This window comes from Mytilus trossulus, chromosome 10 (genome assembly GCF_036588685.1).
Source record: "Mytilus trossulus isolate FHL-02 chromosome 10, PNRI_Mtr1.1.1.hap1, whole genome shotgun sequence".
Classification (NCBI taxonomy): domain Eukaryota; kingdom Metazoa; phylum Mollusca; class Bivalvia; order Mytilida; family Mytilidae; genus Mytilus; species Mytilus trossulus.
This window is the reverse complement of record NC_086382.1, coordinates 29,168,978-29,187,249: the sequence shown is the minus strand read 5'-3', so window position 1 is coordinate 29,187,249 and position 18,272 is coordinate 29,168,978. Positions and strand designations below refer to the sequence as shown.

Genomic DNA, 18,272 nt, shown 5'->3' with positions numbered 1-18,272 from the left:
ATTTCAAGTTAGGTTTGTTTCAAGACAATTCTTATAAATTTTCTAGAGATCAAATAATTCCTTATTTAGAATTGATGGCTGATAAAAGTACAGTCCGTGTTCTGTTTGTTGAATTGAACCACTCACAATTTAATAATCCCCTTGCTGTAGAATGAGTTTTAGGGGAGATGATGTTTTATCTGTTAATCTGTCACAGTTATTACATAACTACAAAATTATTATGAAGAGTTACCATTAATGGTCTGTGATAGTTGAGGTATCATGAAACGACAGATATGCACTATTAAATTATGTGACCTTGACCTGTATTTTATGCAGGAATAGTAAGTTTGGCATTTTGGTCCATTTTTAACGGCTGACATTAAAGATCCACATATAAAGGAAGTGGCTTTCACCACCTTTATTTTATACTTAAACGGCTAAGATTTACATTTGGTTAGAAACGTGAAGAGTCGAATGCAATGACGCTTAGATTTGATGACAATAATTTGATCTTCGTTTATGATTAGAAAGGTTCTGAATATATGTCAAAATTGTTCACAATGAACAGAAAAAAGCATGAATAAATACAGCTAAAGTTGCATGGTCTTGCTCACTATTTACGATTATAAACAAATTGAATTTTTTTATCATTATTTTCAATACAGTCAAGGGAGACCCCTAGTTTTAAACAATTTTACATAGAAATCAAATGCTTTATTTCACATAACTCATTCATTTAGTTGTTAGTTTCTTTATAAAACTTTAATAGGACAATATTATATGAAGATATTAAGTAGACTAAAATATCAGATTTTGGCTAGAACGTATCCAAATGTTTTCCCATATTTTTGTATCATTGCTGTTTGGATATGAAAGTGTCTTCACACAGAAAGTTTTAAAAAAGTCATTATAAAGAAAAAAATAGAACATCTGAGATCACCCTCTATTTTTAGCGGGTTTTGAGTAGCTTAGTTTAGTTTTATATGTTGTGTTTTATCGACTGTGGTTTGTTTGTCTTTTTCTTTTTTATGACAAGGTCGTTGTTAGTTTAGTTTGACTTGTGAGTTTGAATTCTCTTTAGTATCTTTCGCCACTCTTAAAGAGTTATTGTTTTTTGAAAGGTTTGTATATCCATTTTGTTTTGTTTTCATCAATAATGTACTCCATCGGAGTTCAGAAAACTAATTGAGAAAAAATCATTTAGAAATATGATTCTAGTATTATCATCCAAATCAACAACTTAATGTTTAAGAGGTTGTTGGCATTAGTTAAATGTTTCGAGTAAAATCATAGAAATGGAAAATAAAAACACTTATTTAACCTTGTTATATACATCGTGACATTTCAATGGACACATGGGACTCGGAATAAGATACTATAAACAAAAAGCAATTATCTGGTATAATATAGTTTAGAATATATTTGCATTGATATCCCACTTACGAGTTCTTATTACACATTTAGTGCAACTGTGTTGTCAGATCTGTGTCTCTAAAGGTTCTTTTAAGTACAGTTTCTTCATCAAAGTGTTTTTTCTCTTCTGCTGTCTGAATTACTAAGGTTTGATCCAAACAACAGGTTTACTTTTTTTTTTCTGAATAAATATCTTAATTATTATATTGTTTATGTCTATAACTGAAATCGCTTGAGACATTTACATCTTTGTAAACTCAAACACTGAAGGCCAAAATGCTATCTGCAATGGTTACCATTAAATGGCTATGAACTCGCTGCTTTAATATCTCCTGTTACGTTTATACTGATTGGTCATTGTAAGTAAATAATGGGATGTTGCATGCTTTGCATTGGCGGATCCAGGGGGGGGGGGGTTGCCAGGGGTTGGACTGTACCCCCTTCTTTTTGGCCGATCAATACATTTGAATAGGGACATATAGCTGGAACCCCCCCTTTATCCTGGTTTGGGAACCTCCCCTTTTTAAAAGGGCTGGATCCGCCCCTGCTTTGATATGAATGATTTAGATCCCCATCTTTGCTTAGGCTCAAAGTTACAATCCAGTTCCCCTACTCTTCATGTAAAGAGGATTTTTGCTCACCTTAAAGGGTTACGTTCCTGCCCCCTCCCCCTTCCTCCTCCGCCCTTGAAGTAAGGTGGATCATATTATAACCCATGTATTGTGAAGATGTAGGAAACCATAATGAGGGGGGATAGAAGGGGTCCTGATCCCGAAATCACGGCTTAAAAAAAATGAAATCCTGAAATCCCGAGCTTAAAAACAAGAAATCCTGAGGTCCCAAAATTCAAAAATAATAATTCCCGGATCCTGAAAGGGTTAATCCCGAAATCCCAAGCTTGAAAACACCTGATCCTGGAGTCCAGATAAAGGTCCTATCCCTTCCTGATGATGATAATGCATTCAAAAGCAATTGAAAGTTTAGCTAACCCAGAAATGATAATACCTCTAGTGAAGCTTTGAGTACTAAGGGAGACACCACCAAAAAATTAAAGGGGGATAATTAAAACAATTTATTGATCATTTGAAAGCTTGATGCTAAAATATTCCAGTATGGTGGAGTATAATAAGTCTGATGATGATGATTTAAGGTCCAGGCAAAAGGCTCAGGGCATGGCAAAATATGAAACTAAACAAGTTAACTTCAATGGCCTAATTATTGGAGACAGCAACCAACAGCACTAGACTATACTGTAGATAAGCAGGGCTTTCAATAGAAGGCGGTAGGCGACGATTTTTGTCGTCTACTTGAAGGAAATCCGCCACCTACAGGCGGTCCCAGACCCCTGGCTGTAGGTTTGACGGCAGGCTTTGCAGTCCGAATTGGTAGTACTCCTTTTTGGTTTTATCCTTCTACTTCAAAACTTATTGAAATCCCTGAATAAGAATTTACATAGACTCAGCCATTATTGTTTTTTGTAATGTTGCTGATGTGAAATTGCTATAATATCTGGATGTTACGAATACAAACTGTTAACACTAGTGTATTATAAATGTCCATTACGTTGTTATTGAATTAATGCTAATTTAATTTGTTACTGGAAATGTACATTTCATTCATGAAATGCAGAAATGGTTGTTCACACTCTTAATAAAAAGGAACCATTAGTTGCTCAGAGATTTATTTAGCAATAAGTATTTGTCCTGCAGCCATATGGATATTAGGAGATGATTAACACTATGCAACAGTTATATTTGTATTATTTTAGTATAAATTTCGTTATTGCTTTAATGGTTACAGTGCTTGTACAAAAGACAATTCATGTTGTATTACAACAATTGGGGAAAATATGATTAGTCCAGGTTTCAGTGGTCAATTCAATGTATAGAGTTCAACATCCAACATGAATAAAACTTCTAACAACTATCTGTACATGACATGTATATGCAGAATCATATCTATATGAAATCAAGGACATCACTCAGCAAAAGGGGGAGGGGTGTAGTCTTGAAATATAAAGGATATTGAAGAATATTAATGTTAGAACTTGATGGCCTTTCATCATGTTCATATCAGAGACATATTTGCAATGTGCCTATATTATATAGATATATACTATCATTGAAGGCTGTTATAGTCTTTAATAACTTTGTTTTTGTATGTTGTTGACTTGCTGTCTCATTCAATTTGATGTATACCAAACAGATCATTTTTATCCATGTTATGTTACAAAGACTGTTATTATTAGTGCAGTTTATGAGTTTATTAAATGTCTGGTTCTTTTTAAAACATACAAGAGAAAAAGGGGATGAATAATTTTTTACAAGTTCTGCCTAAATTATTCCAGCTTCTTGCACTTATGTCTTGACACAGAAAACTTGGCATGAAACATTCTTTAACCCAATTTTTATTGGATAACTTAATTCACCTCACAATTGTTTGAATAATTGTTAGCTAATGCCTTCATCTCCAATGGTTCATTATCCTACTAAAACAATTAGTAATTATGGGAGAAGTTATTGTTGTTTAATTGTTACAGAAACCTGCCAATCATGTCATCTAATAACAGGTACATAATTATACTGATCAGCTCACAGTTTTGACTGAGTTATGATGGTTAAAATACACATTTAGAGCTATTTTCCTAATGCATGTTACAAGTTTTAAGGTTTGGTTGGCAGAAGTTGCTTGAAATATTGTTTTTATAAATGTTTGCACAAGCATTGTTACTAAGGTTGCCATTTGCCATCAACAACAAATAGGCAGGGATTCATCTATAATGTTATTGGTTGCTTGATCAACATTTTTACAAACAAAGCAAGCAAGCTTACCAAACCTTTAATCTGCATGCATTAAGAAAATAGCTTTAATTTAGTACCTAATTGAATTGTTATGCTCTTGAAGTTTTAATTTTGGAAGTATATTTGCTGCTGGGTTGGTTGTAAGTAATTTGTAGTTTTTAGCTCACCTGGCCCGAAGGGCAAAGTGAGCTTTTCTCATCACTTGGCGTCCGGCGTCCGTCGTCGTCCGTCGTCGTCGTCCGTCGTCGTCCGTCGTCGTCCTGCGTTAACTTTTACAAAAATCTTCTCCTCTGAAACTACTGGGCCAAATTTAACCAAACTTGGCCACAATCATCATTGGGGTATCTAGTTTAAAAATTGTGTCCGGTGACCCCGCCAACTAACCAAGATGGCCGCCATGGCTATAAATAGAACATAGGGGTAAAATGCAGTTTTTGGCTTATAACTCAAAAACCAAAGCATTTAGGGCAAATCTGACATGGGGTAATATTGTTAATCAGGTTAAGATCTATCTGCCCTGAAATTTTCAGATGAATCTGACATTCCGTTGTTAGGTTGCTGGCCCTGAATTGGTCATTTTAAGGAAATTTTGTTGTTTTTGGTTATTATCTTGAATATTATTTCAGATAGAGATAAACTGTAAAAAGCAATAATGTTCAGCAAAGTAAGATCTACAAATAAGTCAACATGACCAAAATGATCAGTTGACCACTTTAGGAGTTATTGCCCTTTATAGTCAATTTTTAACCATTTTTCGTAAATCTTAGTAATCTTTTAGAAAAATCTTCTCTTCTGAAACTGCTGGGCCAAATTATTTGAAACTTGGCCACAATCATCATTGGGGTATCTAGTTTAAAAATTGTGTTCGGTGACCCCGCCAACTAACCAAGATGACCGCCATGGCTATAAATAGAACATAGGGGTAAAATGCAGTTTTTGGCTTATAACTCAAAAACCAAAGCATTTAGAGCAAATCTGACATTGGGTAAAATTGTTAATCAGGTGAAGATCTATCTGCCCTGAAATTTTCAGATGAATTGGACAACCTGTTTTTGGGTTGCGGCCCCTGAATTGGTAATTTTAAGGAAATTTTGCTGTTTTTGGTTATTATATTGAATATTATTATAGATATAGTTAAACTGTTAACAGCAATAATGTTCAGCAAGGTCAGATTTACAAATAAGTCAACATGACCAAAATGGTCAGTTGACCTCTTTAGGAGTTATTGCCCTTTAAAGTCAATTTTTAACCATTTTTCATAAATTTTATATATCTTTTACTAAAATCTTCTTCTCTGAAACTGCTGTGCCAAATTGATCCAAACTTGGCCACAATCATCTTTGGGGTTTCTTGTTTAAAAAATGTGTCCGGTGACCTGGCCATCAAATCAAGATGGCCGCCACGGCTAAAAATAGAACATAGGGGTAAAATGCAGTTTTTGGCTTATAACTCAAAAACCAAAGCATTTAGAGCAAATCTGACATTGGGTAAAATTGTTAATCAGGTGAAGATCTATCTGCCCTGAAATTTTCAGATGAATTGGACAACCTGTTTTGAATTGGTAATTTTAAGGAAATTTTGCTGTTTTATATTGAATATTATTATAGATATAGGTAAACTGTAAACAGCAATAATGTTCAGCAAAGTAAGATCTACAAATAAGTCAACATGAACGAAATGGTCAATTGACCCCTGTAGGAGTTATTGACCTTTGTAGTCAATTTTCAATCTGCTTCCTTTGTTTAATATTCACATAGACCAAGGTGAGCGACACAGGCTCTTTAGAGCCTCTAGTTTGAGGTAGAAATAATAAGAAGGTATTAAGCAGAATGGTACAATGGTAAAAATTGGCCTTAAGAGGAGAACTGTCAAGATGTACATTCAGGGGCGGATCCAGCCATTTTAAAAAGGGGGGTTTCCCAACCCAGGACAAAAGGGGGGGTTTCCCAACCCAGGACAAAAGGGGGGGTTCCAACTATATGTCTACATTCAAATGCATTTATCGTCCAAAAAAAGGGGGGTTCCAACCCCTGTTACCCTTCCCCTGTCTGATCCACCACTGACATTATGGCCCTTTGCCATTTTTTCCAAGCTATTGCGGGTTCAGTGTAGGTGTAAAAAGCATTGACAGATGTAATCTTCTTTATATAACATTTACATACTATTAATGATATTCCCAGAATTTTTCATCCTTTTCCCAGTTTTGTTATCTATGAATTACTTGTGTTGAGAGATGAGTGTTTTACCAGTAGTTTGTTATTGTAGTTACATGCACCATAAAGCAGGGACGGATCCAGTCTTGTTAAAAAAGGGGGGGTTCCCAACCCAGGAGAAAGGGGGGTTCCAACTATATGTCCCCATTGAAATGCATTGATTGTCCAAAAAAAGGGGGGTTCCAACCCCTGAAACCCTCCCCCTGGATCCGCCACTGTAAAGTGTTGCAAGGATCTGTGATTTAATGAACAAAAGTTATGTTGTACTGTTGCACCACTGCCCCATGTTAGGGGATGGTTGGGATCCTGCTAACATGTTTAACCCAGCCAGATTCTCAACGTTTGTGTCTGTCCCAAGTCAGGACCATGTAGTTAAGTGGTTGTAAGCTGTGTTACATATTTTTTGTTTTTCGTTCATTATTTTGTACATTTAAATAAGACCATTATATTTTTCTGTTTCAATTGTTTTACATTTGTGAATTCAGGCCTTTGATAGCTGACTATGAAGTATAATCTTTACTCATTGTTGAAGGCCTAACAATGAACTACAGCTGTTAATTTCAGTGTCATTTGGTCTCTTGTGGAGATTTGTCTCATTCAGGCAATCATACCATATCTTCTGTTTTATAAATAGTGTTAAAAATACATGATAGATATATATTGCCTGTGTTTTCTTAAAGTATTTTGATTTTATCAATAACTGTACACTATAAATGTTTAGAATCTGACATTGTTGCTTAATATAGTTTTGAATGTTCAAATTCACTGTGCATCATGCTTTGATCTTCTTTCCTGCAGCTCTTTTCTAAATAAAATCTTATAATAAAAATTGAGCGTATTAGTTATATTGAGATGTTCATGATTTATGAATTATAAGTAAGTTTTCTCTTATGATTTTTAGCTCACCTGTCCCGAAGGGACAAGTGAGCTTATGCCATCACTTGGCGTCCGTCGCGTCTGTCGTCCGTCGTCTGTCGTCGTAAACTATTTCAAGAATCGTTTCCTCTGAAACTACTGGGCCAAATACTTTCAAACTTTAACTGAATGTTCCTTAGGGTATCTAGTTTGTAAATTGTATCTGAAGTTATGATCCATCAACAAACATGGTCACCATTGCTATAAATAGAACATAGGGGTCAAATGCAGTTTTTGGCTTATAACTCAAAAACCAAAGCATTTAGAGCAAATCTGACCCGGGGCTATATTGTTTATCAGGTCAAGATCTATCTGCCCTGAAATTTTCAGATGAATCAGACAACCTGTTGTTGGGTTGCTGCCCCTGAATTGATAATTTTAAGGAAATTTAGCTGTTTTTGGTTATTATCTTGAATATTATTATAGATAGAGATAAACTGTAAACAGCAATAATGTTCAGCAAAGTAAGATTTACAAATAAGTCAAATGACAGAAATGGTCAGTTGACCCCTTTAGGAGTTATTGCCCTTTATAGTCAATTTTTAACCATTTTTCATAAATCTTAAAAATCTTTTACAAAATTCTTCTCCTCTGAAACTACTGGGCCAAATACTTCCAAACTTTAACTGAATGTTCCTTAGGGTATCTAGTTTGTAAATTGTATCTGAAGTTATGATCTATCAACAAACATGGTCGCCATTGCTAAAAATAGAACATAGGGGTCAAATGCAGTTTTTGGCTTATAACTCAAAAACCAAAGCATTTAGAGCAAATCTGACCTGGGGTTGTAAAGTTGATCAGGTCAAGATCTACAATGTATCTGCCCTGAAATTTTCAGATGAATCAGACAACCTGTTGTTGGGTTGCTGCCCCTGAATTGATAATTTTAAGGAAATTTTGCTGTTTTTGGTTATTATCTTGAATATAATTATAGATAGAAATAAACTGTAAACAGCAATGATGTTCAGCAAAGTAAGATCTTCATTTAAGTCAATTTGACCAAAATTGTCAATTGACCCCTTAAGGAGTTATTGCCCTTTAAGGACTTTTTTCGCAATTTGTTCATCATGTTGACTTACTTTAAAAAATCTTCTCCTTTGAAACTGCTGTATCAATTTCAGCCAAACTTAGGCTAAATGAGTTTCAGAGTATTTAGTATAAATTTTATATTTTATTTCCTTGTATGTCAAGAAACATAGCTGCTATGGCTAAAATAGAACATAGGAGAAAATGATTATTTTTTTTGGCTTTTGAAGAAAATAGGACGATCCAAAAAACATTTAAATAAATTGAAAAGCCAAAATAATCATTGATGAGAGATTTAACCAAAAGAATTAAAGTGAGCGATTCAGGCTCTTGAGAGCCTCTTGTTTTGAAAAGAGTCTGTATGTACATAATGTAGAAAGAAGTGAAAGAAAGAGATAGGAAAAGAAAGAAAATAGGGTAGGACAATGAAGAAAAACAGGAAATATATTGAATAGACAGAAGGGTTGTTTTTATAAACATTCTGATTTATCTCCCTTTTATTCAAAAGATTGGTGATTTATGCTATAATGATATATACATGAAGGAGAGTTGTCTTTGTATAAATTTTCTGAATTATATCTCCTTAAAATGAAGTACTTTTTCTATGATTGGTGATTTATGCTATAATGATCTATACACGTAAGAGAGTTGTATGTCTTTGTCTGCATTCATTTTCAGAATTATCTCCCCTATAAACAAAGTACTTTTTCTATGATTGGTGATTTAAATGCTTTAATGATCTATACATGTAGAAGGGGTGTCTTTATGAAAACACTGTATTATCTCCCCTTATCACAAAGTATTCTGATTCTATGATTGGTAATTTATTGTATAATAATATATGTATATACATTATAGAAGGGTTTTCTTTATAAATACTCTGTGTTATCTCCCTTTACAACAAAGGTTGTTGATTTATAATTAACCCGAATAATTCAGTCGTTATATTCCGCTGATCTACGAAGGCTACATTAAAAGCCCTCGTGTGGGAGAAAATCGAACACGGAAAGGGCTTGAATTATTCGAGTTAATTTATAATTGCTATAAATGATCTATATGATGTAGAAAAGTTGTCTTTATGAATACTCTTTTATTATCTCCCCTTATAACAAAGGTTGGTGATTATTGCTATATTGATATATACATTTAGAAGAGGTTTCTTTATAATACTCTGTGTTATATCCCCTTATAACAAAGGTTGGTGATTTTTGCTGTAATGATATACATTTTAATTTTAGAAGGGGTTTCTTTATAAACAGTCTTTATTATCCCCCTTATAGCAAGGTTATTAATGCTTTAATGATCTATACATTTAGAAGAGGTTTCTTTATACTACTCTGTGTTATCCCCCCTTATAACAAAGGTTGGTGATTATTGCTTTAATGATATATACATGTAAAAGGGGTGTCTTTATAAACAATATACATGTAAAAGGGGTGTCTTTATAAACAGTCTTTATTATCCCCCTTAGAGCAAAGGTTAGTGATTAATGCTTTAATGATGTATACATGTAAAGGGGTGTCTTTATAAACAGTTTATTATCCCCCCTTATAGCAAAGATTCTGCTGGTTGACTATAAGTCCCCGAGGGTATTACCTGAGCCTAGTAGCCAGTACTTCGGTACTGGCATGAAAATACAGATTTTTTGTGTTATTAAAATTTGCTGTTACAAAATATTAGAAATTTTTATAAATTAAGGAATGTATCTCCCTCATGCAAAGCTCTGATTCCTTTCACGGATTTGGCTATACATTATGGACGTTTTGGATTAAAGCTCTTCATTTTTTATATATAAGCTTTGGATTTCAAATATTTTGGCCACGAGCATCACTGAAGAGACATGTCTTGTCTAAATGCGCATCTGGTGCAAGAAAATTGGTATCGTTAATTTTATTAATGATTAATGCTTTAATGATCTATATACATGTAGAGGGCTTGTTAATGATAATCATGATTGACAGAGCAATCCTTGAGTGGATCTTTATAATTAACATGAAGAAGAATGGTGTGGTTGATCTTTGGAATGTAATATCTTAATTATCTATATTAAAATGTTCAGATGATGTTTTACTGTAGGAGAAATATCTTTATTTCATCCCACAAATAATGTATGCAGTATTTCTCATATTAAAGACCCAAGTACTGTGGAATGAATGTGTTTATGAATTCTAAGAGAGATGCTGTTAAAAGTAATATAATAAACAAATGATTGTCTTATTCTATCTCAGAACTATAAAGGAGACAGAGTTGAACTACTGTATCTGAGTTTGAAATCCAATCATAGCAGGTGCGCTCAACTCTAATCTTTATGGCCTAGGATTGTCAGTTTTCCTTCAAAAGGTCATAGATGGTTCTTTCTTGGTAATACAGCCTTCTTCACCAATAAACACTGACCACTTGCTGTGTTGAAGACCCATAAGGCATTGGTCACAGGCCTTTGGCTGTTTTCTGCTTTTATATTGATTTGTTGTTTCTAACAAATCCCCCATTTCTTTTATCAATTTTATTAGGACGCAGTATAGATTATAGCATTTTCACAGTGAAATGGGAGACTCTTGTTTCAACATGAATTTCTCCTAAAATTGTTCAAGAAATATCAGTAGGAGGAGAAAAGTCATGTGATCTCTGTCAGATGTACTCTTGTATGGTCTAAAAGTGCAGGCTATTATCAATATGTAAAAGTTCAGTTTGGTAATACTCAGTTCTATACAATAAAATCAAAACAAAACAAAACTACTAATGAGTATATTTCTTGGGATATTATTTTACATGTGCATTATGATGGATATTGAAATTAACATCTAATGTAAGAATAACAATTGGTATTCATTTCAGTTAAGAATGATCCTTTTTAATGTTGACAGAAACTTCAACATCAAAGAACGAAATATAAGTTAAGAGAAAAGATTTTTCGTTAATGCAAATTTTTTGATAAATTCATTATAGTATTGAAAATGAAATAATACATGTTTTATGGTCATTGCTTCAGTGAAGCAAATACATAGTAATACTATAATTAATTATATGGAAAACAAAGAAGGATTTACACAGCTGAGTAGTATTTGTGTCGGGTTACTGACAGCACGATATTTGAATGTGGGTGGACAATATGTCATCTCTGAGAGGATGCCTTCAAATTATGCTTATTAATCCATAAGTCTTTGTGTAAGGTCTTTTAATTATTTCCTCGTGTACTATTACTGAATGACACGCAACTTCGATGTTTGAAGTCTGAGAATTAATATGTCAGTTTTGCTCTACATTTCTGTAAAAAAGATGATTTCAAAGAAAGGATTTTCTTTCTTCAAATAGATTATACGGTGTATGATGTGGCATATTTTCTCTGAGGCTAGTTTATTAATAAATTACCTCCCTTGCAAATACCTCATTCTTTAATTAGGCCATAATAAATAATAGGTTTGTTTGCCCAAACACTACCTACCCAGAAAAAAGCTGCCTACTCAAATTCTTTTATTGTCCTGATTTGAAGCATACCCATAGCCAGGGGGGGTTCAGGGGGTTCGGACGAACCCCCCCTTGAAAACAAATAAGCACTGTTAAAGTCAATGTTCTGTTCGAATTGTGACTGTTAAAGTCGAGTTTGTGAGTCAAACGAACACCCCTTTGGAAATTCCTGGCTACGGGCCTGTGAAGAAGGTTTTTTTTAATCAAATAGGCATGAAGACTAGTAAACATCTGATACTTCAATTTCATTTTTTGAAAAATAAAAAATAAAATGCCTACCTACCTACCCACTGTCTCAACCTTTGTGTAGGGTTTGGGCAAAACAAAATATTTTTAAGTGTGGCCTTAACTAAACTTAGATTACATTTCCCATTGTAAGGGCTTGGCTTTTGAGAGTTGGACCATATCCATTCTTGACACTGGTTCTAAATGCCAGGTAATTGTTGACTTTTTGATTTCATCCGCATCAAAGGTCTTTTTTCACCTTGGTTGGCTTCTAATGGGGACACAACTCTTTTAGGGGGTTACAACTCTATTTAGGGGTGGGGGGGGGGGGGGTGTACAGGGTGATCATTTCCATACACATGCTTTTTTTTTTTTAAATTTCACCTTTTTCAAGATCCCTCATTTTTTTTATCATCTATAGTCCATATCTCAAAAGTGTGTCATTTCCTTCAAAGGTGATCCATTGTCGTTTGACTTTTTTTACACTTGTCATTTTGGGCCTTTTTATAGCTGACTATGTGGTATGGGCTTTGCTCATTGTTGAAGGCCATACAGTGACCTATAGTTGTTAATTTCTGTGTCATTTTGTCTCTTGTGAAGAGTTGTCTCATTGGCAATCATATCACATTTTCTTTTTTTACATTTATTTGTTTTAGTTATTTTTAATGGACTTTTGACTGCTTGAAAAATCCCCTTCCTCTGGATCTGCCATTAAAACGTGATTTTTTAAGCTTTCATTAGTATTAGATTGTGAAAGATGATTTTATTGTTCATATATATAACTTGATGTATAATAGGATTCTCTATGTTCACCTTGTTGAAAATCAAAGTAAGATGATGTATGTGGTGTTTTACCTCAGAGTTAAAATTATAAGCCTCTAATTCTACTTCCTGCTTCTGCGGGCATATAAATGTATTGTTATATATCGAGTGGTTTGGGAACATCTTAATGGCCAGATTAAAAACAATCAAAAGTGATGATTTTATAGTAAAATAAGTACAATCTTCCAAAGCAAACATGCTTATACATATAAGAGGATTTCTGTAAAGCTTGTAGCATTACGGCGAGAATGATCTCGTCAAGTATTTTATATTTGCTGTTTCTAATATAGGGGGAAAAAGCTTTTAGTTAAATTAAAATATGAAAAAAATAGAAAGATTATTTATGGAATTTCTTTGATGAGAGTGACACTGCTGATTGACTGAGCAGCCTTCATGTTTGTTTTAATCAGGGTTTAATGGAAAAGGAGTGATCAGAGTAGGACTTTTTTATAACAATCTATGGAAAGGGTTGACATTTTTTAAATATAATTCACAGGGGTGAAACACAAGTTACAAATTATTGTCTTAGCTTCAAACTTGAAAAGGAAACTTTGAAAGTTAGCTGAATTTTCGACAGTTACATAAAAAAAACACCTTTAAGTGAGAGGTTTAGCTAGATATAAAACCAGGTTTAATCCATTTTTTTCTACATGAGAAAATACCTGTACCAAGTCAGAAAAATGACAGTTGTTAACCATTTGTTTGATTGTGTTTAATGAAATTTTGATTTTGCCATTGGCTTATGAACTAAATTCCATTTAGAATTTTCCATACAGTTCAGTATTTTTGTTATTTTACTGTTTAATATTCAATTGAAATACATTTTTTTTCTCCAGGTTTAACAAGTTTTGGAATTCAAAATGAAATTTCTTCAAAATTGTTTCTGAGCTGATGGACACATTTTTTGTTGAGCATTCTGATATACTACAGGATTGATATAGTTCTTTATTTAAATTGTCTAGATAATTTGGTTAAAAGAAGCAGCAGCACGTCTGACCAGATCTATAAAATCACTATTTTGATGGCAATGTAGGAGTTTACCTAGAATCCAATTTATATTTTGGTAATTAAGGAAAAAAGTGGATAGATGTCTTAAATGGTATGCATGTCTCTAGGTTGCTGTCTCATTGAAAATGTATAATTGTATAGCGTCATCTCCTTTTATTGAAAGTTTTACATAAATACCGTTAGGGTGTGTGTGTGTGGGGTAATTCTATCACCGCTAGAAGAGAAATTTTGTCCTGGTTTTTTCAAGTAATCAAATATTGAGATCATACCCGTAACCAGGGGGGGGGGGGGGGTGACTTTCAGGGGTATGGATGAACCCCCCTTGAAAACAAATAAGCACTGTTAAAGTCAATGTTCTGTTCGAATTGTAACTGTTTAAATTAAAAGTTGAGTTCGTGAGTTCTAATAATCCCCCCTTGGAAATTCCTGGATACGGGCCTAGAGATTACCCTTATTACAAGTTATAAGTCCATTTTGATGCTTTTAGATTTCTAGTGCTGTTGATTTATTATTAAAAGTAGAGGATACCAGTACTTATGAAGGGCCATCACCACAATGTTTGATAGTTTACATATTTTTGTATAAGTTTATGTATTTAGACTTTAGCAAACTCAATCCACAAAAATTTGTGTCCCTCAAAAAGAAAGAATCCAAAGTAGCAGTGCTGTTGAGAAATGGTAAATATATGATTAATTAGGAAAAAATCCAATATCTTACACTAGAGAGGGGGGGGGGGGGGGAAACAAGAAAAAAGTGTTGAAAAATTCTATATTGTCTGGATCCAGAATGCCATGGAGAAGAAATTAGAAATTTAATAGTTCCTCTTCAAGTAAATGGTATTGACATGTTCCCTTGAAGTTGAACTTATAACAAGCTTTTAAGCATAAAAGTAACACTTTAAAATAGTGACTGTTTGTTTAGATTGAGAAATGTAGTATAGTAAGATCTTTATAAACAATGTTCTGCATTTTGGAGGAAATCTGATTTAAAACAACAATGTTTTGTTTACATTGCATATATTGCTAGGATAAAGTGATTTTCAGGATTTAAGCAGTCTCCAGATAACGCACATTTTAAGGATCATATTTGAACTGTTTGGTATTTACCCCATGAAAATAAAATAATTACAAAATTATAAATAAATATTTAGTGGAAAACATTTTTTTAAAGTACAAGAGAGAAGATTTATTTACAACAGGGGTGATCCATCTCGACTTGTAAGCTTACAGTTGTCCATTTATCTTAATTACTAGAGAATTAAGCTATTTGAAAAATTGTTAGCTGTTGGCTTTGAAATTACCCAGGTAAAACAGCTGAACTTTTGATGATTTAACTTTAGATTTACCATAATTTAGAAATTAATGCACATTTTTTTCATCCCTGAGAAAAATGGAGGTGCTGAAAAATCTCTTTAATTGAAACATCCATTTTTACATTCAAATTTTCATGAATGTTATATTATACAAGAACCTTTCATAAAATATGTTAATTAATTGTACATTATTCTCTTGTGCCAAAAAATTGCAATTATAATTCAATTCATTATTGAATTCTGAATTGATAGAGAAGCTGGGTATATTGTTTTAAATAAATGTTCATGAAATATTTGCCAATGGACATGAAGTAAAATCAAATAATTAGTACCTTAAAAACACCTGCGCAAATATAATGTCAATCCCTTTAAAGCCAGCAACCCCCAAAAATTGTCTTCTTAAAAGAAATAGATTTATTATCTGTCCTTGTATTTTAAACTATATTCTATATAAAAAAGAAGATGTGGTATGATACATACCAATGTACAGCCCATGATATAACTGGATCTAATTTTCCCAGGTGAGAAAATGTACATGTTAGAGAAATTTGTACATTATGTACAATTATGTGGACTACTTTGGATTAACGATATAGGTATCCACTAATAGATCATCTATATTTAATAAGATGAAATTGCATCCAAGAAGTTGCGTATGTAATGTGAATCATTATCTGCCTACGAAGTCTTATTGTTTCGACAATTCTTCTGTTTTCATAATAAACTTGGAAAAATATAGGAAACAGACGACTTGAGTGTTACAGTTTCTGGTTGTGTTACAGTTTCTGGTCGCGATCTTAAGCTGTGTTAAGATCAGCTGATCAGGAATTTATAACAGAGTTTAGCAGGAAATTATAACCCCCTGGATTAATTAAGAAAATCATTACTGTTGATAGATTTGAAAAATTCTCTCCTGATATATAGATGGAAAATATGATGTTGAAATCAAAAATTATCGGGAGAAATATACAACATGTGTTATTAATTATAGATGTAAATATCAGAAGATTTTAGAATTTTATTTTCTAATGACTATTGATGTTTTGAGACCAATAAGTTTGAAGCTGATGTTTTGTGAGAAAGTACTGTGTTGAACTTATATGGATATAAATATTGAAAATGTTTTTGTTGACAACGTGATAATTCATTTTTTATTTACTCTGTGGTGATGCACCTGTAGAGGTAAACAGGATTCTAAAAATCAACGGTACCTTGGAATTTATTATGTTTACATTACGTCTTTGATGACTTGTCTGCTTGGACGATTAGTATAAACAGCTTTAAGAATTAAATTGGCTTGTTGATGAGACAAATCGTTGACATAAACTTAGGTCAATGACTGTTGCATGTTATTTTTTTTACTTTTATATAAAAACAGTATCGTAAGGTTGTGGATTATGAATGTAGAAACAATAGGTTAATTATTGCTTACATCATAATAGTAGACGTCATGTGAGCTATGGTACCTTTACTATTGACAGTGTTTACTATAGGTTATTGATTCTAAGATTGATACACGGATCGGAAGTTTGCAGTCATTTTTTACACCGTTTTCTTTCATTCTGGAAATTAATTGTATCATTGACAATGGGAAAATGTACATTTGCACTTGGACATTCATCTCCGCAGATTGTAATCCTGAAACGTTATTTATTAGTTTAACTGGTTTTAATGCACTGGACTGAAATTAGCCTAGCAGTTTTACAAAGGAAATTGGAAATAAGTCAGAAATATATTTTTTTCACCCAAAGATAATTCTGTGATCTAATTGCCTTAAATGAGATTGGACTAATTACAGTGCGGTAATAGCTGACAAAATATTGATTCCGTAAAACCAACTATAAAAATATCAAGGATATATTGAAAACATGAGACACAGTAACAAAACAGTGTGACAGTTGATCAGTCATTGAAGCAGTCATGGATTTTAAAGATACACAGTGGTCAAACGCTATGGAGGTAAAATTTCATAAATTTATATTTGTTTGATTATCAAATTATGAACATCTTTAAACGAGCACGTTCAGGATCTCCATCCTTAGAAGTACCAAAAATTTGTTTACCAAGACAAAAACGGACCACATCTATTGATGAACCGAAAGATATAAAATGTTTGGAGGTTCCTGGACTGGAACAGAGGGGACGGTCCTCAAGTTTTGATTCGGCTAGCTTACATAAGGAGAAAGACTGTTTAGCTGTTCCTAAACCAGGGCGGCGCTGTCAGTCTTTCGATTCATGTAATGCAGGCGGTGATCGTTCTTGGAGTACATCGTCGGATGAGAATCTTTCCGATCCTGGAATTAAAGAAAGAAGGAGGAAAAGCTTTAAATTAAGTAGGTATCAAAAACATAGACCTTCGATAGAAATTCCAAAATTATGTGTACATTGTGTATATGTTGAACAAGCTTATAAAGACAGTTTAGAAGAGATAGAAAAACATACACATAGTAAATTTTACCTTGGGAACGAAGCTGACGAAAATTTGTTTTCCTCAAGTGGAAGTTTTAGCTCGTCAGATGAAGATTTTTCAGATAGCTCATATGAATCAGAAACTGATACAGAAGAAACTGAAAATAGTGAATATATTAGTGAACAAACAAAGACAAATGGACAGAATGCAAAAACGGAGATTTGCTCAAATGAAAATACATTTTCAAAATCAGAAAATTTATATTTCGCAGATGATGACTTTATAGAATTAAATCCTACAGGAAATGATTCAAGTATAGATAATTCAACCGAAGGAGATTATACCAACGCGCTCACTTTACAAGTACCCGTGATCAAACAACAACGATCCACGTCCTTCGATGGATGTTTATGTAAAGGCTCAACTTCAGACAAAGTGTCAAATACAACTCGGACAATGGTCAAAAGACAAGCTTCCTTTGATGAAGATTCTTTAGACAGTTCAAAGCAAATCCGATCAAGTTCTGTCGATGTTAATCTGCCGACTGAGGAGGAATCTCGTTACAAAGCAATTCAGACTTCTCCTGGTCATGCGTAAGTTTTGTCAGCTTACTCTTAAAACATTGATTCTGAAATGTCTGCTTCATACTATTACTCCATTATCAGTTCAAATATGCTCAG

At 33.3% G+C, this 18,272-nt stretch overlaps 1 protein-coding gene across 26 annotated transcripts in view; it reads left to right on the top strand.

The window, feature by feature from the left end:
• The window catches only part of LOC134687179 (diacylglycerol kinase zeta-like), a 208,664-nt gene that overhangs the window by 95,709 nt on the left and 94,683 nt on the right, over positions 1-18,272 (top strand). For 5 of the 26 annotated variants that reach the window (XM_063547235.1, XM_063547236.1, XM_063547242.1 and 2 more), the window contains exon 1: positions 16,654-18,185. The exons of 12 other annotated variants lie outside the window; for them this stretch is intronic. In XM_063547235.1, the coding sequence (XP_063403305.1) occupies positions 17,182-18,185 (1,004 nt within the window). In that variant the 5' untranslated portion in view covers positions 16,654-17,181. Of the gene's footprint in view, positions 1-16,651; positions 18,186-18,272 lie in introns of those variants that run through there. 9 more of the 26 variants (XM_063547238.1, XM_063547234.1, XM_063547245.1 and 6 more) reach the window with 7 other exon arrangements.